Source organism: Camelus bactrianus, chromosome 1 (genome assembly GCF_048773025.1).
Source record: "Camelus bactrianus isolate YW-2024 breed Bactrian camel chromosome 1, ASM4877302v1, whole genome shotgun sequence".
NCBI lineage: Eukaryota > Metazoa > Chordata > Mammalia > Artiodactyla > Camelidae > Camelus > Camelus bactrianus.
In genome coordinates, this window is record NC_133539.1 from 90,697,990 (window position 1) to 90,723,005 (window position 25,016).

At 35.6% G+C, this 25,016-nt stretch overlaps 2 protein-coding genes across 5 annotated transcripts in view; both read right to left on the reverse strand.

Annotated features, from left to right (window-relative positions):
• Nucleotides 1-1,102, reverse strand: part of GFM1 (G elongation factor mitochondrial 1) — a 41,556-nt gene extending 40,454 nt beyond the window's left edge. The window contains exon 1 of the mRNA XM_074368932.1: nucleotides 880-1,102. Coding sequence (XP_074225033.1) covers nucleotides 880-984 — 105 coding nt within the window. The 5' untranslated portion in view covers nucleotides 985-1,102. The remainder of the gene's footprint in view (nucleotides 1-879) is intronic.
• A 4,459-nt stretch (nucleotides 1,103-5,561) lies between these two features.
• Nucleotides 5,562-25,016, reverse strand: part of MLF1 (myeloid leukemia factor 1) — a 36,461-nt gene continuing 17,006 nt past the window's right edge. Inside the window, exons 2-9 of one of the 4 annotated variants that reach the window (XR_835067.3) lie at nucleotides 21,926-22,073; nucleotides 17,569-17,610; nucleotides 14,373-14,456; nucleotides 13,160-13,288; nucleotides 11,065-11,224; nucleotides 8,692-8,830; nucleotides 7,855-7,917; nucleotides 7,023-7,144 (exon numbers count right to left, since the gene is read on the reverse strand). Coding sequence is in view for 3 of the 4 variants with exons in the window: in XM_010952036.3 (XP_010950338.1) it covers nucleotides 7,039-7,144; nucleotides 8,692-8,830; nucleotides 11,065-11,224; nucleotides 13,160-13,288; nucleotides 14,373-14,456; nucleotides 17,569-17,610; nucleotides 21,926-22,073 (808 nt within the window). In the remaining variant the exon portion in view is untranslated. Of the gene's footprint in view, nucleotides 7,145-7,854; nucleotides 7,918-8,691; nucleotides 8,831-11,064; nucleotides 11,225-13,159; nucleotides 13,289-14,372; nucleotides 14,457-17,568; nucleotides 17,611-21,925; nucleotides 22,074-25,016 lie in introns of all 4 variants that reach the window. The other 3 variants (XM_010952036.3, XM_010952038.3, XM_045514514.2) reach the window with 3 other exon arrangements.

Below are 25,016 nucleotides of genomic sequence, written 5' to 3' on the forward strand. Positions count from 1 at the left end.
TTACTAGCTAGTAAGGATGTCTGAGGACTTCTATGCTCGATGCAGTGGTGCCAATAACTTCAAGGCAGCCCATAAAAGGTTTCCAATTCCTTCTTCGCCAAAACAATTAATGACATTAAAAAAAACCCCGGATTTTACTCTGGAGGTGAGAGGGAATCCTGCATTTTATAGAATCAAGACACAACATTAACTTCTCTCTATAAGGCTGCACATCCAAAATGCACTGCAGCCATTTCGGGGGAAAGGGAGGCAGAACTTGGAAAAGATAGGTAAAATACTCAATGGAATCTGGATGATAGGCGCCTAGCTAATTAAATCCTAGGGATACCAGCGCGCAAAGCAAAGGAGGTTTGCATGACGGGGAAGGCTCGACTGCGACCTAAACCTACTCCACTCTCCGCCCCACCTCTACCCTCCCCGCAAAAGGCAAACAAACCACCAAAGAATAGTACTACTATTTAGGCACTAAACCAAATAACCCAGGGTCGGTCGAAAGAAGGAGCAGTCAGCCCAACGGCACTCGCAGTGAAAAGAGCACTGGATGAGTCAGAAGCCCCGGGTTCGAGCCCTGGACACACTAATTCTTCTGCTGTCTTGACCTTCACTCCAGTCACTTCTCTTTAAGGTATACCAAAAATAAGAGGCTTAACCATAAACCGGAGGCCCACCCAACCTCCCAAGGCACCGAGAAGCTGCTCCTTAATGACCTACAGCTGTGCAAATAGAGCGGCTTTTCAGCACCGAGGTCGACAGCTCGCTTTCGGAGCAGTCAGTAAAGAGGTGCCAGGGAGGGAAGGCCACTTCCTCCCTGGCCCCGTAGGCACCGCAAGGTCCTGGGGACAGTCCCTGGTTCGGTCTCACTTCGCCGGTCTCCACTACCTGTTTCCCCTGCCAGCCCAGGGAGGCGGGCACCCGCAGGAGAGGCCCGCGCCCCACGGCCGTGGCGGCGGCGGCGGCGGCGGCGGCGGCTCCCAGCAGCCTCATGACGAGCGCAGAACTGGTACGAAGGTCCCGCGGCTCCGGCTTTGCCCAGCAACCAGCACCACTGCTGGAAGCTTTCAAAGTCACGCCGGCAATCACGCAGAGAGAACACTTCCGGGGCAAAGGATGCCAAAGCGGAGAGGAAAAAAAAGACGGAGAAGCTTCCGGATCTCAGAGCAGAGCAGCGCCCTCCGTTGCCCCGACGCCCTCTGCCGACGTGGAAGAGAAAGTGCAGTCGCTTTGCGGCGCTAATTTGGCTTTAAGACGCAGCTCTTAAAGGTGGTTGTTTTGCCGACATAATGGAGAAAAGTTTATACTTTAAGTTTAAAAAAATGCAAAAATTTTTATCTATGCTACTACAAATATGAAAAAAATTGATCTATAGGACATGACCTGAAAAGAACGTGGAATAATAGTGAATTATCAACTGCAAGTGCTTTTACTTATTTCAAAATGTCCCATCACTGTTCGATGTTAAACGTTATGTGTACACTCCATTTAAAAGACGGCATCCTTGACGATTCCACTTGGACTTCTTAAAGGCAGCTCAAACTTTTTATGTACAAAAAGGAGCTAATGATCTTCCACCCAAAAACTTCTTAAGTCTTCATCAGATAAATGTAAATAAACTCCGTTCTTCTAGTTGCCCAGAACAAAAATGTCACTTTGACACCACTCTTTGACTCTTCCGGTCTAGTCTGTCAGTATATGTTATGGGCACTACACTCAAAAATAGATCCAGAACCTACTTCTCCCCACCAAAGAACCACCACCTCTCTACGTTATTACTGGAATAGCCTAGCTGACCTTATTGCTTCCGCCCCGCGGCTGCTCAGTCTATTCCCAACACAGTAACTGAAGGGATCTATGGAGAGAGACCATGTCATCTCTCCGCTGAAAACACTCATCCAGTGATTTTCTTGTTGCTGTTCTCTACTTTTGTGTAGGCTAGAAATTTTCCTAAAATTTTAAAAAACTACTTTAAAATTTTAAACGACTAAATTAAAAAAAAATTTAACCCTCAAATAAGCAGGTACAAGGCCTTGCTTGCGCAACCACACCAATGTAGCCTGCTTCACTTGCTTGCTTTCCTCCAGACACTTGGCCTCCTTAGGAGCTGATCCTCACAGAACCAGAGCCTTTGCTTCCCTCTAGATACCTGCATGGCTCTTCTTTCTTCTATTGAAATAGCCTCTGTCAGTGAGGGGTTCCCAGACCAACTCTTCTGAAACAGCCAGCTCTTCCCTATGTTCACACACTGCTTCATTTTCCTCCAGAACACTTAGATATATCCAGACATTTTACGTAGCTGTCTGTTGTCTGACTGCCGTCTGACAACGAGAACCTAAGTTCCATAAGGACAGTGATTTGGCTTTGTTCATTGCTATACCCCTTGTTGTGCTAGGAGCTCAACAAATACTTGTTAAATGAGTAAGATCAAATAAATAGAAATCAGAGTAAATTACAGGAGACAAGAAAAGAAAAACCAGAGATTCAATGCTGAATTTCGAATTCATTTTTGGTATGTCATCCATGTATTAATTTGTAGTCAAGGATTTACTTTGATGAATAAATCCATTAATGTTGAATATACTTTTAAGTAAACTTGTTCATTTACAGGCTTTCAAAAATGTAGTCTTTCTAAGCCTTTGTATGTATTTGTTTAAAATATATAAATTAAATAATAATTACATAGATGGTAATAATATTAAGGTTTTACTTTAATTTTAAGATATAATTATGTTAAGTAAAAAAGTGTAGCTGTTAGTTTTGAAATTACTTTAACAAACTATGTTTCCTTAAGTAAAAATTCATACTCATTATCTTGTGTGTGTGTGTATTTATTGTCTGTGATTATACCAAGTATAATATACTTTTTTTATACTGAGTATATCTTCATTATTTTTATTAATCACCACTTTTAACCAAAGTAATAAACTTTTTTCTCCACAGAGAAAACTGGAAGACAAAAAAATCAAGAAATGCCAGCTAAAATTTTGTAAGTACACATTATAGATTTCTTCTGTTAAGTTTTAAAGTGGCAAAATACACATACATTATGTCATTCAAAGCATTTGCACTTTCTGTTGATTTGTAGTCATTTTATAATATATAAGAATAAAGATAAATTCAAACTATCTTTAGTGACCAAAGCTTTGTATCGTTTCTTTTCCTTAGAAACTGTCCAAGTATCCAAGGACTAATTTAACATTTTCTAAGGTCTGGAAAAGTTAACTGAGGATCTGAAAAATTAGTTTTAGCTCACACATTGTCCTTATACTTAATAGTATTATAGTAATTTTGTAAGATCAAAACCCCTTTAAGACATCTGTATTACAATTTTATTCAGATACACCATTTGATATTTTGTAATCTTATTTTGTACACCATTGGTGGAATCAATAACTTACTTGAGCCGTAAGATCAGTATAGGAAATTTAAAAAGTTTAAATCATGAGAAGTTCAATCTTAGTTTTATATAAACTAGAATATTTCATTAGCATTAATATTACATAATACAGCCTGGAAGAAGACATATAGCTGACTTTAAATATTCATGCATTAGTTGGCCCAAATCCATCTACTTGTCAGAAATATTTTTTGTCTTCCTTAAAAATACATTTATAAACCTTACATTCATAATCATTACTTAAAAGATCATTTGTTTTGAAACTTTTATTTTATTTTATTTTCCAGAGAGGGAAAGATTTATTACTTGCAGCAAGTAAGGAGCATACTTGGGATCCTTCCCAAAACAGTGACTAGAAAGCTTTAGTCTCATAATCATAACAGAGGCTATTATTTAAATTCACTTGTCCACATCCCATGCAAAAGCAATACAAATGGTTTATTGATTTTTTCCTCTGAAGACATTTTGGACTATGGGTTTTTTTGGACTAGATATTCCTAGTGACACATATTTCATATAAATAATTGTTTTCTGAAATTCGTCTTTAAAATGTGTCAAGTAGGAGGAGAAGATGGGGAGAGGAAAAAGCAAGAAGGAGAGCTAGAGCCAGCTTTATACCAGCTTAAAAGATAAACTGAGACATTGAAAATCTTGAGTTTGAGCAAAACTCAATTTGAATCAGCAGCACCAAACAGGAAGAAGGAGCGCTCCACCAAGTGGGGCTGGGAAGAGACTCGGAGGGAAGAGGCAGAGGGAAAGCAAGGGGATTAGCTGATCGGCTAGGGCTGCCTGCTGTGGGAACGCCGGGTTGGCTGTTTTTAACCTAGAGGCATTGCAGGCTTAGGTTTTGGTTTGCTTGCATGAGCTACTAAGGCATTAAAGCTGTCTCAGTCTAATGGCCTCATTCTTTAATTTAGTAATACAAACATGAAAGTATCCCTGTAATAGTCTAATTACCTTCCCTCTTCAAGGAGAGAAGAAAGTTCAAATATAAGCCATACAGTTAAAAAGCGCTGAAGTATGGAAATAAAAGATGGGCAGACTTCTACATAAACAAAGTGGTCTCTTTAGACAAATTACAGAGAGGCTCTCTTCCTGAAGTTTTGTCAGGTGGTTGGTTACTTTGGGAGACAATAATAAGACTGACACTGGGACCAAAGAGATCATCACAATGCAGAGTTACTGCAAAATCCATGTAGTAAGGGACAGAGGGACCTCAAGGTTTCTCAGATATGTATACTTACACCAAATTGAGGGTCCTAATTCACTGCAGTGAGGTAGGTCTAGGTCAAACTTCAGTAGGATCTCCGAACTGACCACTGTCAGTCCCTTCAGGCTGCTATAGTAAAAATACCAGACTGGGTGACTTCTAAACAATAGAAATTTATTTCACATAGTTCTGGAGGTTGGGAAGCCCAAGATCCAGGCCCCAGGAGATTCAGCATCTGGTGTGTCCCACTTTCTGGTTCGTAGGCAGCCAACTTCTCACTGCGTGTGCACAGGAGCTCTCTGGGGTCTCTTTTACAAAGGCATTCATCCTGCTCTGAGGGCTCCATCCTCATAACCCAATCCCCTCCCCGGCCCCACCTCCTAACTCCATCACATTGCCTCAGGCTGGGACCATCTGATTCCAGCATGCTCCTGCCACTAAAAGCTAAAGGAGTCTTAAAGGTAGAGTAATGAAAACCTATCACTGAGACTGAAAGTCACCAGGAAAATCACTAAAGTAGCAAGGAGCCTAAGTATTCAACTTGGCCTTATTGTTGTTAATGTAAGAATATTAACATTTTTAACAATTCACCGAACTGTTAATATCCTTACATTCCCCAGAGACCCAGGGTTCCAGAAAGATCAGTGGCAGTCCATAAAGAAAAAATAATATGTGAACCACAAAGCACGGAGAGCCTTCTTTTTTATACTGGTTAAGTTGACTTCAGAATTACGATAAAAATAAATTCTGAAAAAAGCCAATTTCAGCATCATGTGAATGTAAAGAATTGACATGTAATCCACGTCACATATTTTATAAGTGGCCCCTTAGGAAGCACTGTGGCGTAAGAAGAAATATATATTTAATTCAATTTTAATTTGCTTTTTATGGTAAACAAGTTGGGATGAAAAAAAGTATCTATGAATTCTCTAACTGCTATATGACACATAGAAGTTATACTGTCTTTAGTACAATTATTTATTAAATCATTTTTTCATATTTGAATATAATGACTCAAGTTACCATCAGTGTAATAATTTAGGCAAAAGGAGAATTACAGTGTCTACTGGGATTTTTCTCTGTCAAGTGAATTTATGCAAAAGTGTTATTTAAAATGTATGCCTTTATGACAACTTCCCAATATGTTAGTATGTTATTAGTATGCTAAGTTATGCATAAGAGGAAAAATTTAACATCTTTAACTAATACATGCTCAATTATTTTCCATTATAAAAATGAATCGACACATATGTATCTTATTGTAGTGACTAGTTAAAGGCATGAAATCCTGACTGGTACAATTAATAGGACATGATACAGAAAATTAGAAGAGTAGAAGCACAATCACCCAATTCTACTTCCAAAGTTTAAAAAGAAAGATATTAGGATTATAGAGTGATAACGGGATTTTGTTCTTTTTCCCCCTTGAAACAACAAAAACTTGAGTTAAGATTTTATATTCTCAGAAATTTCAAACCTAACTTTATAAAAACAGATTAATGTTTGAATTCTAGAATGAAAAAAAAACAAGAGCTGAATCTTTAAATAGTATAATTAAAAACAGAACAATTGAATTATTAAGTACCTTGCTCAAACACACACATCACCCGTCTAAGAAATTTTGAGACAATCAATCATTCAGGTTTGTAGAATACCAAATGCATTTTTCTAAATGTCACAAAAAGGCTGAGCAGAGTTTCTCCAAGGACACTCCAACTTTAGAATGTTAATCGGGGAGATAGATTAAGCTGTCTGTGGGAAAGGAGAACAGAAATATTCTACCTTAAGATGTTAAAGACAAAGGTCAATGTAAAGTCTGATGAATGTTAAAAATGTAACACAGAACAAAAAAAGAATACACAGTAAAAAGAAATTATAAGAAGAAAATTCATGTATATTAGCAATTTAAAATCTCTTTGAAAATGAACTATTTGATTATTGTGTTCTTTATAAAAGTAATTTTTTGTAAGAGTACTAGTATAGATTCACTTTATTTTTAAAAATTCTTTAAGCTAGCTTTCACCTTTATGAACATCACTCTTATAGTGTTAGTAAAAACAGATAATTTTCTAACATTTCACTTCTTATAACTAATTTTACATGATAGACTAGCTGTACATTCAATATTGAATATATAGGATACATAGCAACAGGAAAATAACTGTGAAAGCAAAATCAGCATGTGAGCTTTAAAAATTAGTATGTTTTAAAATGATATAGAGTGTTTAATGCTTCTTGCATTGTTGAAAATCAAAGCTTTATTCCTAAAGTAGGGACAATATAAAGCTAGCACTTCCAAGAACATTCAGACATCAGAAGAAAGTTGCTAAATACAGTATTAATTCAACAACAAGAGATTGGTCTTATGTGTATCACCCAGCACCATTACTTTCTCTGTTAAAACCATGGAAACTAAACAGATCAAGTGCAATGCTATTTATTTTTTGTTGATTTTCACAGGTGATCCTTTGATGTTGAGTTTGTCCACAAAAGCATTTGATCTTCTTCCATATTCAATGGCTGGACTTTGGTGAAGTTTCTCCCTGAGAAATATACATGTGAACATTAATATCATTTTTAAAGTGGTCATAAAAAATCAACACAAACACGATAAAAACCACTGTACTGTAAGGTGAATTTTATCTTAGAAGTTCCTTAGTAGCTTTGAAAAACATATGGCAGACAACTTCACTTAATATTTAAGACAGCAACATCTGCTTTCCTGAGACAGATTTAACTCTTTACCGTTTAACCGTACTGTCCAACATGGTAACCAGTAGCCACATCATTTACATTTAAATTAATTAAAATAAAATAAATTTTAAAAATTCAGTTTCTCAGCTGCATCAGTCACATTTCAAGGGTGATTCAATAGCCACATGAGGCCAGTGGCTATCATACTGGCAGCACAGATACATAATGTTTTCACCATTGCAAAAAACCATTTCAGAAAGTTCTGTTGGACAGTGTTGGTTTATAGAAAATGCCACTGAGAGGGCCATAAATTTATAGATCATCTATAAAGAGCATGCTTTCTCTAACTGGGACCTGGATTTCCCAGTCAAACTTGGCACCGCTAGGTTTTTATCGATAAAACTTTTCAAAGTGAGGCAAATACTATCTAAAATTGGCATGGGAGCAAGTTTTCTATAGAAAACAAATCAGGTTTCTAAATTTCTAAACAAGTATTTTAAAATAAAAGATGGTAGCACATGAAATTCTACACAAGGCTTCTGATTTACTTGGTACCCACTTGTCCACCGCTGGTTCAGGGAAGCCTTCCACCTTCTGCTGCAATCCTCCACTCTCTTATAGCCTAGAACAGATTTCTCTTTTAAGGCCTGGTGAGGCCTCTCTCCCTCTCTCGAGTTTAAGTTCAATAGGAATGAGATAGTGTTTTCCATTTTCCCCCCAGAGAACCAAATTGAATTGCAACTCTAGAATATATACTAAATGTGTCAAAATCTCTATAATCTTTAAAGTGTGGTTTTAGTACATTTATACGTCACAGCTGTTTCAAAAGGTAATTCCAAAGAAGGCTAAAGTTTTTGCAACATTCTTCCAAAATATCTAATAACAAAATAATACAGATATTAGTTTACATTATACACATGTCCAAAAATGTGTTTACCATTAAATACTCTATTTTGACTTGTTAGGGAAGTTTTGTTAAGCCTTTTAGAGATAGCCCCTCTCTCCTTACCATACCCCTAAGCACCAGTATCTCTGTCTGGTACGGAATGTATGACTCCTGTCATATCCAGTTGAAAAATCTGTTTCACAAGAACAACCACATCATAGTACAGCACTTTTCCTTAGGAGGATTTTAGCTCCTATTGACTAAAGCATAATTTGCCAGTGAGTTACCAGTCATATAATCCTAAAATAATATTAGTTTTTAAATACAAATTTAAATTGGTGCTGGAAAACTCAGATATAATGTAAAATTATTACAGGTTTCACAAAAGATATTATTGATACAAACAACTTGGATGTTAATAAAAATTTCCTGATAACAGAAGTAAAATGACATAACTTTTCTTCTAATTTGTCTTTTAAAAACACAATTTATTTTAGAGATAACTTTTACCTTCTTTTAAGCTCTCGGGATCCTGAATTCTCATGACCAACGCTCCGCATCCTAGAGTTTTCTAGATTGCGCCAGTGTCCCCCCGGTTTGTACTTCAAAATCTCATTTTGCCACTCCTCATCAAAAGCATGAGCATCACCTACATTAAATATCAAAATTAAGGGGTAAGTATGAAGGTACCAGCTGTCAGTAACTGCCTTGCTCCCCATAGATTTCATTCTAGCCTGGTGTTTCCATCAGCCTAACCTTAAAGTAGAGGCAGGAAACTGCTTCAAATATGAAGGTCTCGGACTCAGAGTAATATTTCCATTCTATTTGTTCATCTCCTATTTCTGTTGGTAATTTGGTTATTGATGACCTGGTTTTTCACACACCTGCCTGGATATCATATTATTCTATCCAATGGACCCCAGGACCCAATTGCATTCTATCTCACAGTGATCATGCTTTTCCTTTGTACTTGGAGGAAGCTACTCCTGTGGCCAGCACCTCACAATTTCCCGGCATAACTTGGCCTCACAAGCTTCTGTTTCAATTTCCTGAGACAGGTTACTCATCTCAATGGTCAATTTATTTGTTATGAAGTAGGTAATCTAAATTCCATAATAACAATAGGTAAATGATAATACTTATTCTTTCAGATTGCCTATATAATAATGTGTTACTTTACTAAAATTTTCTTCAATATGTTAATTACTGTGAATTACTCTGTATATATTTAAATATGGCCAAATTATAAAGGTTAAAATTAAAGAAAGGTTAAGATGTGGCTTTCCCATCGACAGATAACTGGATGAAGAAATTGTGGTATATTTATACAATGGACTACTACTCAGCCATAAAAAATAAAATAATGCCATATACAGCAACATGGATGGACCTAGAGATTGTAATTCTAAATGAAGTAAGCCAGAAAGAGAAGGAAAAATACCATATGATATCACTCATATGTGGAATCTGAAGAGAAAAAAAAAGGACACCATGAATTCATCTACAAAACAGAAACAGACTCTCAGACATAGTAAAGAATCTTATGGTTACTGGGGAAAGGGGATGGGAAGGGATAAATTTGGGAGTTTGAGATTTATAAATGTAGGCCACTATATATAAAAATAGATTTTTAAAAAGTTTCTTCTGTACAGCACAGGGAACTATGTTCAATATCTTGTAATTACCTTGAATGAAAAAGAATATGAAAACAAATATAGGTATGTATATGCATGATTGGGACATTGTGCTGTACACCAGAAACTGACACACTGTAACTGACTGTACTTCAATAAAAAAAATGAATAAAAAGAAAGAAACTACATACCCATTAGCAGTCATTCCCCATTCTCCTTTTACCCCCAGCCCTTGGCAACCACTAATCTACTTTCTGTCTCTGTGGAGTTACCTATTTTTGGACATTTCATATAAATGGTATCATAGAATTAAAAAAAAGATGTTGTGGCTTCCATCTCATTGCATAAGAATAATTTTATCCAACTCCAACCTTAAGATAATTTTTTTCTAAAATGATATAATCATTTAAATCCTTTACTATGATAAAACATTTTTATTCAAAATACTTCCTAAAAACTGGAAATGAATATAACCTGAAAGCTATAATGAGAAGAGTGAAGACACTAGAAAGACTTAAATGCATTGAAGAATGCATATAAAATCTAGGGAACCGAAAGGTTTGCTTGGTACATATATGATTTACTATCTAACAATACCAGAAATTTGAATCTTATCTACACAAAAGCCTAAGTGCCCAAGAACATAGAATAGTTTAAATAAATTATGGCCAACTTATGATAAGGTAACTATTCCAAATGTTTTCGAAAAATAACATCATACATAGGTGACTTCAGAATTACAGTGTAGAATTAAAATAAGCACAATAAACTATGGCAATAGTAAAATACTAATTTTGAAAAAAAGTATGTGTGTTAATATGTTTATATACATATAAAACTATAAGAAAGAAATACACTAAAACATTAATCATAGTTATTTGGGGTTGGAATTATGGATAATTTTAATTTTCTTTATACCTTTTAAAGCTTTTCAAATGTACTTCTTTGACAATCAAAAATATATAAAAACTATTTTCTACTGACAGCCTTACTATAAAACAATTCAAAAATTCCATTTCCAAGTATAAAACAAAAAATAAATGATACTCAACAACAATCACAATAAAAAATGGATCTACAATGAAACCACAATTTTATTACTGCTTTGATAGCATATTTCCTATATATTCATAAACTGCCTGAAATGATATCATATGAAATATTTCTATAAAAATATTCACCAAGTTCTACTAGTACAGCTGCTATTTTAACTTTCAGAGAAAGAATGCTATTTTCTGTGATAACTTACTTTCATTCATATTGATGAACTCTTGATTGACCTCTTCGTCTCCGGTCCTGTTGTTCTTTGACTTTTTAATGACATGAGCTCGGTCTTGGAGATGATGACCAACAGCCATTTTTTCTAATCCACTTTCAGAATCTCTCAGTGCTCTCCTAGTTTCCTTTATCTGTGAAAATGAAGAAAATAAAAATTGGTCATTATTTAAATAAATATAGAATGGATATACTTCCAAACTCCTCAGAACCTATTTACCTACACATAGATCCAATGCTCTAAAAATAATAGGTACTCAGTTCCACTACCAACCTGTCTCTGATATTTCCTGAACTGCTTTAAATTAAAATGTCCAGGACAAATAGAACCAATACAATTATTAAAAGAAAGAATAATTTAATTTTATAAAACAATGCCTTCAACACTGTCCTTGACAATTAATAGATGGGAGTACATACTAGCATTCCTACAAGCAAGGGCGACTTCATGTTGGTGGGCTTGAATCTCATGACTCCTACCTAATGACCCTATCAATTAGAATATTTATGAAAGCCAAGGACTGTTAACATGGTTTGCTGTGGGACATCGACAATTGCATTCTCTTTTCATTTAAGATGTATGTCACTTATAGCAAGTTAAAATTTAAAAGTCTTTGCTGTACTATGGCAAGAGTATCATTAAAAGGTATGTCTTTACAGGTAAGAACTGAAAAATGAACTACTTACACCCATTAGACAGGCAATCCCAAACTTTCTTTACTGTAAGTACTAACAAGGAAGTGGAGAAATGGGAACTCTCATTCCAAAGTCTGTGGGAGCCATTTATTTCAATCAACTTGGTAATTTCTAGGTAAGGATGAAGACACATGCCTCCTCCAACTCAACAATACCATTCCTAGCCCCTCTGCACAAGGAGACAGGTATCAAGATGAGTAAGTGAAAAATTAGAAACATCTATACATCTATTAATAGAAAAATGGATTTTAAAAGTGTGGTATATTCATATTTCAGACACTATACAGAAGTTAAAATAAAGAAACCAGAGTTACACATATCAACTTGAATAAATCTCAGAAGCAATTACTGAGCAAAGTCATGTTGCAAAGGACACATGCAATATGAAACCATTTACGTGAAGTTTAGAAACCTGTAAAATAAGTCACTATACTGCATATGAAGCATATATAACTAATAAGATTACAAAAAGTATGCATGAGAATGATAAATTCCAGATACAGGCATACCTCAGCGATACTGTGGGATCACTTCTAGACCACCGCAATGAAGCAAAAATTGCAATAAAGTGAGTCACATAAATTTTTTGGTTTCTCAGTGCATATAAAAGTTATGTTTATAATATACTGTAGTTATTAAGTGTGCAATAGCATTATGTCTAAAAAAGCAATTACATACCTTAATTTAAAAATGCTTTATTGCTAAAAACTGGTATCATCTGACAACACAGGGTTGCCACGAACCTTGTTTGTAAACAACACAATTTATCTGTAAAGTGCAATAAAGCAAAGCCCAGTAAACGAGGTACACCTGTATAAGAAAATGGTTCTCTTTGGCAGAGGCAGAAAAGGAAAAGGAGGAAGGAGGAGCATTTTGGAAACCTGAACTGAATCTGCAACGTTTTTGCTTAAAAAGAAAACAAAGTAAGAGACAAAGTAAATAGAGAAAAGTGTTGATTTGACTAAATTGGATGGAAGGAATTTGGGGTATTTATATTATTCTCTATATCCTTTATGTATACCTGAAAAATTGTGAGTTTAAAAATTCATTTACTGTAAATATAAATTAAAAGTAGACATTCATTTCATGAAACAAAGACTTCTTCTAGTATCTACTTACCTTGTCAACATGTGAAGGTAGTAAACATTGATAGATATTTACATGAAAAAAGCCACCAGGACAGGGGTGGAGGGGTTTGGGGAGGCAAAGAATGCCTTAAATAAATACAGTTAGCTTTATTGCTTTGCACAGTGACCCATGTTTTCTTCGACCCCACCCCTTCCCTGGCCAAGACCAGGTCAAATTTTAAGTTAAAAGTTGATATAGGTGATCTATTATCCCACAACTTTATAAAGTTCCAAGAAAGTACTTACTCCTCCTGGAGCCCTACGGGTTTGAGTTGAGGCCTGGAAAACCTTTGGCGGTTCATCCCCTACTTTGGAATATGTCATAACTGAGGAAGAGCTAAAAGAATGCCCATTTGGATCCATTGAAAGCTGACCCTGGGGGCAAACATAAATTGTAAATCCAGAGAACTAAGTCAAATACGAAGAACTAATGTCAGAGTATTCAAATAATTAACAACACAAACTAGAAGTTCTAAGGATACTGTAAGTGATGAGTATGATCTATCCAAATGGTAGGTACCCCTAGAAAGGTCCTAACTTCCTTCCATATTTAACAGTTCCCACTCTCCTCGTAAGGAATAAACAAGTGATTCACTCAGAAACCCTCAAATTTTTGAGATCAAAGACTCATGGTTAAACTTATAGATGCTGTGCCCTGAAGCATGTGATACTTTTACAGTCAGCGGTTGACTGTGTGTGCAATTTTGCCAACCGTGAGCCAATCAGCCTTATGCCAAGAAGTTTTACACCTTCTGTGGGTACCGATCGCTACATTTCTAAAATCATTAATAATGCCCTGGATTTGAACATTCTGAAATGAACCTCAGATTTCAAACTGGATGACTAAAATAATATGGGTGGTCTTCATGCTAAATCAAGTTATTATTTTGATTAATATGAGTAGAAAAGTAAGAGTATGAGTACTAGTTTTTAAGTATTTAGACCGTATGAATCTAATCCAGTGCCTAAACATCATTCCTGAGATTTCTATTTTTCAAAACACTAAAAGTTAATTAATCTCTTAGGTGCTACAAATCTTCTTAAGTAGACAAGTTATATATAATTTTTGAAAATCTAAATTCATATAAAATTTTCATTTACAATAGTGACCTTCAGTAGGATAAATGTTTCTGAGGTTGAATTTTTTTATTTTGAAAATTTAATTAATACTATTTTTCAGACTTGTAGGTTGTGAGATCATTTTGAGATCATCTGACCAGAATTTTTAAAATGTGAAATAAAATAGAAAATTCTATCAGCACAATCTGTAAATAGTATGATCATTTTCTCATGAAACTTTTATTTCAGGTATACAATATAAATAGTACACAAGTACTGTCATGATGTAAGATGTATTTTTCAATCACTGTGACCAGGGTTAGAAGACGGTTGAAAGCCACTATAATATAGGGTTACCAATAACTGAAAACAACGTTCTCATCAGTTTTTTAGTACTTACAAAGTTTCTTTGTAATTCCTGCATACTGTTTCGCATATTTAACATCATTCGGTCCATTGCCTGAAAAGGGTTGACATCTGGACGCTACAGGATATTAGGAAGTACATTATTAACTACGAAAGAAGCAAATGAACCTTCCCACAACAGCTGAAAAGTGTTTTCTTGATTTTTGCTGTGGGACCTCATGCCGGGATCTACCAGGCAAAGATAATTTAAGGAAAATACAATGAAAGCAATTTGTTAAAGAAAAACTTGAAGCATACACAAAATCCTAAATAGCCAACATATAAATGGTTAGGAAGTTGTAACACTATAAATACAGGCATATATATATGTGTATATATAAACATGTATATACATGCAACATGCAATCATTCAACTTGCTCAAAACATAATTTGGTTAATATTTAAATACTGAGTCGTGCGTTGTGGGCGAAACAGCTCTAGCACAGGCTAGTTTTCAAATTATTCCTTTTTCCCTCTGGGTACCCCACCAGGCAAATAAATAACACCTGGGTATAAGACAACAGTGTCACCTTCAGCAATACCACAAGGCTGACAGAAGCTGCCTTGGAGTAGCCAGCCCTCCTGTGATCCACTCCATTAACAGGCCTTGAATTTGCTGCCTACCACTGAAGGCTCAGTAGGGCCCACCCTCGAAGGATGAGGTATGCTCCTTTAGAATAGTTAAGAATTCCTCCACAACCGTGGTTTCTTAGCCAAGAGTGATTTTGACCCCAGGGGGACATCTGGCAATAATTATACTCATTTTTGTTTGTTACAACTGAAGAGGGTCTGTGACTGGCATCTGCTGGGTAGAGGCAAGGGATTCTGCTAGACATCTTATGAAGCATAAGACAGTTTCCCAGAACAAGAATTATCCAGCTCAACATGAGAGTAGTAGCATTGAGGCTGAGAAATTCTGCTCTAGAAAGTCTGCTATTGCTTTTTAGGTTTTATCACTAGAACAGTTACCAGAAATCAAAAAATGAAGCACATGTTCTAGTGTGTCACCCAACACATCATCTACTATTATAAGGAGTGTGTGAGTCAAGGAATTCCTACCACTCAAGTAGAAAGAGTCTTTTGAATCCTCTAAGGCACTGTTGTTCAATGCTGGTATTTCAGCCCTTCTGGAGAGTCTTTTGCTGTGTGCCACGCTGGGACTCAATATAAGACGTAGCAAAGGCCTGTTTATGTCTCTGCATTCTATTGGGTTTTTATTGTTAGTTACAATGGGAAAACAGATGGAAATTTCTCTTTAGAACCTGCACTCAGCACAGTAGGGAACACAAAGGCACGTTTAGGAGATACTGATACATCTATGGGACTCAGAGGACTGCAATAGAATCAATCTGCATTTCACAGACTCAATACAATTCAGGAAATACTCTGAATTTTTGACTTCAACTGTAGGTTGAGAATCAGGGCTGTTTTAGAGATACAATTCAAGAGAGATGGTAGGGAAGGGGCGGAGAAGCAGGAGGAGGAAAAGATCAGATGTTTGGGTGTATTCTCTCTCTTCTCAATTCACTGTCAAATCAGAAGGGCTATCTTCTCTGTCTTATTCACTACTGTATTCCCAATACTTTAAAAAGAACTCCTGGCACACAAGAGGGCTCAATAAATATTTGCTGAATGAATGAACAAATTTTCTCTAGCTTAGCTCCCGTATATCCAACAGTTTACCAGATAAATCCACCTGGACAGCCCACAGATGACTCAAAATGCAAAACATCTGAAACTGAAATGATCTCTCAACACCTCTGCCCTCATATCTGCACTGCATCAGTGCTCTGTTCCCTAGCTCAGTGGCCAGGGAACTACCAACCTACCTAATTCTTCACGCCAGAAAAACAGGCATAATACTTTCCTTCTCCCTCTCTACAGATCCACCCCAACTCAATTCAATAAATCACCAAGTTCTATCCATTCACCTGTTTAACTCTCTCTCAAATGAGATTACTTCTCTTCATCACCACAGCTATTCCCAGAGTAGAAGCTATAGCTAATACTTCCTAGAAGCCTTCAACAGCTTCCTAGCCTCCCTGCCTCCACTGTTGTCCCTGCTAATCGCTTTCCTACCTGCAGGCACAATGATCTTTCAAAAAGGAGAACCTGATTCTACTATTTTGAATTGAAAATTCATCAATTGCTTCCCCTGCTCCTAAGATTGAGCCCACAGTCCTTAGCAGGGCCCAGAGAAGTCCCTGGTCACCTCTCTATGCTTATCTCTATCTCTCCTTGAACTCACACCGTAGGGCTAACTGACCCTAAACATCTTCGAGCTCCCTAGCCTCCAGGTCTCTGCACAAACTGTTTCCTCTATGCTGAGCACTCTTCTCCCATCCCTGCTTTTCCTGGCTAATTCCTATTAATCCTCAAGGTTCAGAAAGTCTTCTCTAATTGACCTCTACCCACCATCGCAGAAGGTCTGGGCTTTTTTCTATCTGTGCTCCCACAGCATGCTCAACTCCCTTATCATTTTACTGATAACTGTGTTATAGCTGCTTTTGTCCCCCCATTCATTACTTGTCTCACTAAAAACTGTCCAGGAAGGACAAATGTCAAACATTGAGAGAAATGGCTGAAATCTAACACAAGAGAATAAAACAGGAACTTTCTCATGAGAGTACAAATGCATCTGTAGGAAATGCTCTAAGGTCATGCTATTCTCTGCTACTCCTCAGATTGCTTTTAAGTGTGTCAGAAACTAGCACCACAGAAAACAGAACCAAAGCCCAAACAGGTGGGAGAAAAGCTGGTTGCAGAGAAGCCATTCGTGGACATGGGAAAAGAAAAGCATGAACAAATTGGCAATAGAGTCCTGGAGAGAGCAGCCAATTTGAGCTTTTGCAAATGTGCTTGCCTATCATCACGAGCATGAGGAAGTCTCCAACTTTCAAACACAACTAAGGGGATCCCTTTTGTAAATCAGGTGAATGGTCACGTATTAAAATGTACTTTTTCTTTTTGAAGATTGATTTTATATATGTTGAAATGACTCACTTCACAAAACATATGCCTAAACACTCTAAGATAAATTTAATACATGAAATAAATTTTCAGTAAAAATGCTAAAAAGCCATCATCAAAGTAAGTGCAGCTGCATGCCAATTCAATTTGCTTAAGCTAATGAAAAATAAATATTTTTCAGAAAATACTGCTAAAATGGTTTGTGTCTTACGATACGAACCATACCACCAAAACTGCCAAAAGGCACAAGGGAACGCATTGCCTAGGGAAAAAAATCCAATTAATTTTGGTTATGATATTTGTTACATGATAACCTCTGAAAAAGAAGTGTACTGCATTAATCACATAGTTCAGAGCTAACCAAGTCATAGAATTTTTTAATCAAAAAAACTTCAACATATATTTAAAACTTTTTCTGCTTATTACTCATGGTCGAGCCTGACAGGAGCCTGGCAGGCAAACAGGGAAGCCTCATGTCACTCGTAAACAAGACTACTCTAGTATTAGTTATTAATATAAAGGCAGTTCAAAGACAAAGTATTTGCTATGGATGGAGACAAACATTTCTCAAAAGAAATGCAAATTCACACAAAAATTGAAACATAAGATACAATGATTAAGATTATATCTTTCTTTTGCTCAACTGTTCCATCTTTTTAAAAAAAAAATCAGTTAATCTTGCTGGTAATCAATTAAAAATAAAAGTATCTACACTAACAACATTTTAAAAGATTAGTAGAGATATTGGGCACAAAAATTAATGAATACTTCCTAAGAACTAATTTATGGAATAAAAAAATGTAGACTTCAGCAAGGCTTACATGCAGATTTTAAAATATTTGGTCTGTGATAGGGAAAAGAACAGTAAATATAATAGATGAAATGATCAAAATTATAGTTCATAAACTGTATTCCTTAATAGGTACAGATGGATAAAAATAAATTTTTAGATGTGTATACAAATTAAAAACTTTTATTACTTGGAAGTTTCAAATGTTGAAAATAAATTTTGAATTTCTTTGTAAAAGGTATATACAAGGTTTTATAATCATTCAGTGAAAGATAATTTTCTCCCTGTGTAAGTTATATTGAAAACTAGAGAAAACTGTGTGTTTATATTAAATTTTATAATAAATTATATCATATGATATATACTTATACTGTATATCTAGAACAGTAATCTCCAAAGTATATTAGAAGCACCAATAAAATTTCTCTTTCTATTTCTTTGTACTAAAATGAAAAACAGATTTCAGATTGACTCTGGCATTATCTCTCAGTCTAAGTGTCAGAAGAGCACATGTCATAATCTGAATTATAGATTGCCTAATTAAATAAATTTACAGATTAAATGACCTAGCTGCAAATAAAACCAATCCTCCCAAAATGGACAACTGGCTTAAAAATATCCCAAAAAAGAAATCATTACCTGAGGAAAATGCTAATAACACAAACACAATAAAGTGGCAGAGCTGCTGCTTCTCCTACTTTTATAGGAGTCTTTGTTTTCCTTCACAATATGGCTGATAAAGATGACAAATGTCAAGAAATGGGCCAAAAACAGAAAAAATTATCAAGGTGTCTATTTGAAATATAAATTTTCATCCATTATGCTTAAAAGGATCAGTATAATGACTTGCTACTTCATCAACACACTCATTTTAAAATTTATAACTTCATGAAAAGAGAAAAAAGAAAGCTTTGTATAAATCGTTGTTAAAAGTTCAAACAGAACAGCTAGCATGCTCAAAAAGCCTACTGTTTTCTTGGCTATGTTCTTTTCAAACTAGGCAGCAGTCTTTTCCATTTTCTGCAGTTTCGAACTTCGAATACCTTTACATCTACTTACAAAACACTGACTTAGAAAAGTCAAGTTGGGATAGAGATCTTTTGTTGTTATTGTTGTTTGGTTTTTTATTTCTTTTAATTTCTTTTAGTTTCAGTATGACATAAGTCTTTCATACTGAGCTATAAACATGTCAGAAAAACATGTCAGGAAAAAAAGGAAAGTCGTATTTCACCAGTATACATTTTTAAAAAAATGAGTTTTGGCTAAAAGAGAAGCTGAATGTTCCTTGGAAAACCTGCTGCAACTGGATGAAGTTCCTACATTTAAAAAATTACTACTGTCCTTCAACTGCCCTAGGACAATGCTCAGTGCTCTTGTTTGGCAAAGGATGTTCAAACTTCGAAAAAAATGCATTGGTGTCAGCTTTCCAAGATAGCTGATACTGTATAATGTAACTGAAGAAAAATATATATGACTTGATTTTAGATGTAAGAGGCAAGTAAATCCTACCTAGCAGTATTTACTATCTAAAAAGTTATAAAACTCAAGGTTTTAGGAAATGGTTTGGTCTAAATCTGATATAGTGAAAACTACCATTTACTTTTTATTTAGTAGGTCGATGAATACTGCAGTTTTTCTTGGGAAAATGTTGAAAGATATTAAATTTAAAAATAAGATGATAGGTTCATATATAGGCGATCAGTGCTCTTAACTCAGCATTGGCTAAAAAAAAAGCTTAAGGCTTTGGAGCCTATTTGAATATCATCATGCCCTCCATTAAGGCAGCCACTAGCCACATGCGGCTATTTAAATTTAAAAATAATTAGAATTAAGGGCGAGGGTGTAGCTCAGTGGGAGAGCACATGCTTAGCATGCACAAGGTCCTGGGTTCAATCCCCAGTATTTCCATCAAAATAAAACAAATACATTATTTAAATAAACCCAACTGCCCCCCTCCCCAAATAATTAGAATTAAATCAAAAATTCAGTTCCTCAGGTACCACTAGGCATATTTCAAGTACTCAGTAGCCATCTGTGGCTGGTGGTTACCATACTGGACAGGGTAGATTTAGAGCATTTCCATCATCCAGAAAGTTCTGTTGGATGCTACATACTTCAGCCTATAGATATGGGTCATAATCTGAGAGAAAAGTTAATTTATGCCTATAAATTGGACAAGGTTGCACCTATTTCACTTTTTCATTCAAATGTTGGTCGTGGCCTTCCTTTATATTCAGAATTGTTTATCTACTTGACTTTCTTTATTCAATCTTCACATTTACACAATCATATTACTTCAGCTATGTGGGTTTTTTTGGTTCCCAAAACTTGATTTCAAGCCACACTGGCAAGGCAAATATGAGGCAAGCTAAAATACAAACAGTTCTAAATTATAAATCTTACAAAGTGGTTTCATGGAAATTTATCTCTTTGTTTGGTTATATATTTCTTATTCCAGCTCACTAAACATTCAGATGTTTTAAACAAGTAGCCAGGAAAGAAACAGTTCTACTTCCAGTGGGTGACCAGCAGAGTTACAGCTGATGTGACAGGCATTTGCAATGAGATCTTTACAGATGAACTATAAACAACTCTCTTTTCTATGCTTACAAGGGAATAAAATCATCACTTCTTGCTTCTTCCACAAAGGTTATGAGTAGCTCATTTATGCACATAAATACAAATACTATGTACAGCCCTACTCTTCCTTGCTAGTTATATGGTTATGGTTGGATGGTTGTGTGGCTATAGCAAATTATAAAATATTTCAATGCTCACATGAAAGGTAAAATTTCAGAATGTCATAATTGATTTGATATTTTCTGCCCTCTTTGATAATTTTTCCTTTGAACTTAACTTTAGACATTTATGGAAATTTATAGTCCTAAAATTTAAAAAATATATATGATACCACAATTAACTAATTAAAAAAACTAATTGGAATGTGAATAACATATATATTGGAATAATATGCATATGAAAATGTAAGGATTACTTTTATTTAAATGAAAAATGCAACTTTATCCAAAACTTCTTAGGAGTATTTGAAACATTTTGTTCTATTTAAGATTATTGCAAACAGAAAATAAGAAAAAATTTTCTAGAAGATTCTGAAAGTTTCCCAATTGACTAACTCATATTTACTGAGCTCTAAAAATCTACATTTCAGTTGCAGAGATTTATCTTTTAGAAACTTTTGTGAATTTGTTGTACTAGAACTTCCATTCCTGAGGCTGAAAAAGCAATACAAATAAAATAAGCAGGAAAGAAATTAGTTAAGGTATATAAATATCCTAGGTTTTTTGGGGGGGCGGTTTGAGCTGAGTATGGTTTGTAACCTTTTAGCTTTGCTCTCAGACAAGACTATAAAAACATATTGTAGTTATACAAGGCTTTTGGATATAGTTAAAAGTTAATCTAAGTTTTGAAGGTCCAAGGTAGCCATGAAGAAGACTGGTTTTTCCTGGCCCAACGGAGATAAGCATATACTATAGCTTTGGATGCTATTTTAAAGCAGAAAAAAAGTGTTGTAGGGGACAGGAAGGATATTTCCCTGTCTGTTCTAATTTGATACATGGGAGTAAATTATAAGGTGAGAGAAAAAACCTATATATATATAGAAAACAATGCTTTAAGTTTGACTTATAATTTATAACTCTACCGTGTTAAAAGTTTTGGTAGCACAGTAGAATGCTATACAATTAAAAAAGCATTGTTAAAAGAATTGAGCTTTCCCATAGTTCCCTCGTAACAGTTTTCTTCACTAACTTTAAAGTAAAGAACTTACTGTCAAGGAATTTTCACCATCCTCATGTCCCGTATGATTACGAGCTCTTCCTCTACCATCAGTGATGCCGAACAAGTCTCTTCCGAAAGGTTCAGAGAAATTTCTCATCATCTGTCGCATACTTTCTCGGTGTGCAATAAAAGAATCACTGTTGAAAATACATGTAATCGTGTAAGAGTAAGTGTTGGAATTTAAATAGTAAGTAGGCAGCTTAATACTACAAAGAATTATTTTGAACTAATATGCTTGTTAAAGAGACAAAGGAAGAATTTAGGAGAATAGATTTATCCCATAAAGACTCACTATTCACTAATACAAAACCTGTTCTATTTGTTATCTACCATATTCACTTGTGTATAATAGTTAAAATACATGTTTATTTATCCCTTACTGTATAAAGTTGATAAACACAAAGTAACACATCTCAGGTGGCTTAAGTCCGCACTAAAGGAAACTGCAAAAAAAGGACTCTGAAAGATACTGCTACCAGGTACAGGTCACTTTGGGCAGTCAACAATATAAATTCTAGCGAGAGCTAATAAAGAATGCTGACTTGTTTATTTTTGTAACTCTTATTTATGGAATGTGAGCATTGAGAACTATACCTATGTTATGAACACCATGAAGATACAACATTATTTTAGTAAAGACAAAGCTGCAGATCACCTCTCTGAGGCGAACTTTTGTTTCTAAGAATTCTAAATACTAGAAATCACCACATAGTAAAAATATCTTCTGTCTCAAGATAGTGATTCTCAAATTATTTTTGAAGTTACCAATCAACTAGTGAACAGGTTAGAAATGCAAGTTCCTGGCACCCCTCGCCCCCAACCTCCTAACTGAATTCACTAGCTCTGGGTGTGGTTTGTGGACATGCATCACTAGCGATCATAACTCATGTAGTCCTTCAGGAGCCTTTGAGGAATATGCCCCTTCTGTGTCTATAGTGCCTTAATTAATTAGGATTCACAGCTTTCCTTCTAAGTTTCCACAGCTGTAAAATGAGGCTACTATCACATATCCCTGCTGTGGAGATTAAATCATGTAATCTGAAATCAGGCACAAAGTACGGTATCATATAGTTTGTTGAATGCTAATTTCCTGTATCTTCTTAGCTCATGTATGAATGCCACTCCCTTTTATTCTATTATCAAATACTTCTAATAAAAAAGCGATGTATTTTATTTAAAAACACATAAAGCAATAATCACACTCCAGGCCCTCTTCTTCGTGCCATATAAATATCCATGTTTTTAATCTGATGTTGTTCCATTTATCTCAAATCTCAATCAAGAATCTAAAAGTTTTTGCCTTATCACAGTGGTAATGTCATTTCTGTTGGAAAGTCACTGACCCATTGGTCAATTCCTTGTTACTCATCCTAGAACTTAAGGCACATCACCACTGGTGCTCACTTTACCAAGGCAACCTTATTCTTCCCTGTAGCCCCCTGTTAGGACTGAAGCCCCTCATAGTTTGCTCTCCTTTTAGACTTCACCTCACTTTCATCTGCCTTAGGTCACCCGCTTCTAATTATAAATTCTAATCTTCTGACGTGATCATGACAAAGCTCGAAAATTCCATCTTCCTTCAGTTCCAGGCAGAAAGAGCTTCTCTGAGTTCTGCAGTATTTATATACATAAACCTATCCCAAGGGAGCTCAGATTTATTCATATGTAACCTTGGAGGTTAAAAAAGAAAAAGCTTCAAGTGCAATTCATGAGCAAGCCACTTAACTGGATTTGTGTGTGTTTGTGTTTACTAAGAGGTTTTTTGTTTTAATTCAGCTTTGCTTAGGTATAATTTACATACAGTGAAATTTATCCATTTTAAATGTACAGTTTGATGAATTTTGAAAAATGTATAGTCACAACCACCACCACAATCAAGCTGTAGAAAATTTCCATCGCCCTCAAAGTGCCCTCTTGCTCCTTTGCAGATAATTACCTCCATCCAACCCTAGTTACCACTGACAGGCTTTCTGTCACTACAGTTTTGTCTTTTTCAGAATTTCACGTAATGGAATCAGACATTATGTTGTCTTCTGCGTCTAGCTGCTTTCAGTCAGCATAATGCTTCTGTGATTCATCCATGTTATCTGTAGTTCATTCCATTTATCAGCAGTTTACTTAAAGTGTTATTGCTAGGTCCATTGTATACGTATGATTTACATTACAATATTATTACAAAACTGTTTCTAGTTTTTGGCTATTATGAATAAAGCTTCTTTGTGTATACACAGTTAACATTTCTCTTGAGTAAAATACCTAGGAGTGGGATTGCTGGGTTGTATGGTAAGAGTGTGTTGAACTTTAAAAAAAGGTAAACTGACAGTTCCAGTGGGCTACATTCTTGCTAACACTTGGTATTGTCAGTCTTTTTAATTTTAGCCATTTCAGTGGTGGTATAATAATATCCCATTGGGGTTTTATTCTATATTACATGGCATTCAGATACCTTCTTTGATAGAACATCTGTTCAAATTTTCCTCCATTTAAAAAACCAGGTTGTTTGTCTTACTGTTATGGAGTTGTAGGAGGTCAGAAGCCCAGAATAGGTATCACTTGGCTAGAATCAGTGTGCTGGCAGGGCTATGTTCCTTCTGGAGGCTGCAGGGAAAAATTTGTTTCCTTGCCTTTTTTATTTTCTAGAGACTGCTTGCATTCCTCGGCTTGTGGCCCCTTTCCCCATTTTCAAAGCCTGCAGCATAACATTCTCAAATCTCTCTCTGATGTGTCCATATTTTTAAATGACTCGTGTGATTAAATTGAGCCCACCTGGATAATCCAGGTTACTCTCCTATTTTAAGGTTAGCTGATTAACACCCTTACTTCCATCTATAACCTTAATTGCCCCCTCCCATGTAAAATGACACACTCACAGCTTCTGGGGATTAGGATGTGGACATCTTTAAGGGGGCACTATTCTGTCTACCATAGACATATTCCTAAAATCACAGTATTTAAAGCAATTTCCAACTGTTTCTGCCAGTCCACATAAAATAGTCTTAGAAGACTGAAAAGCTACAAAATACAGCTTGTGATTAACCTGGCACTCATGCTGAATGGGATGTCTAGAGCTGATGATAGAG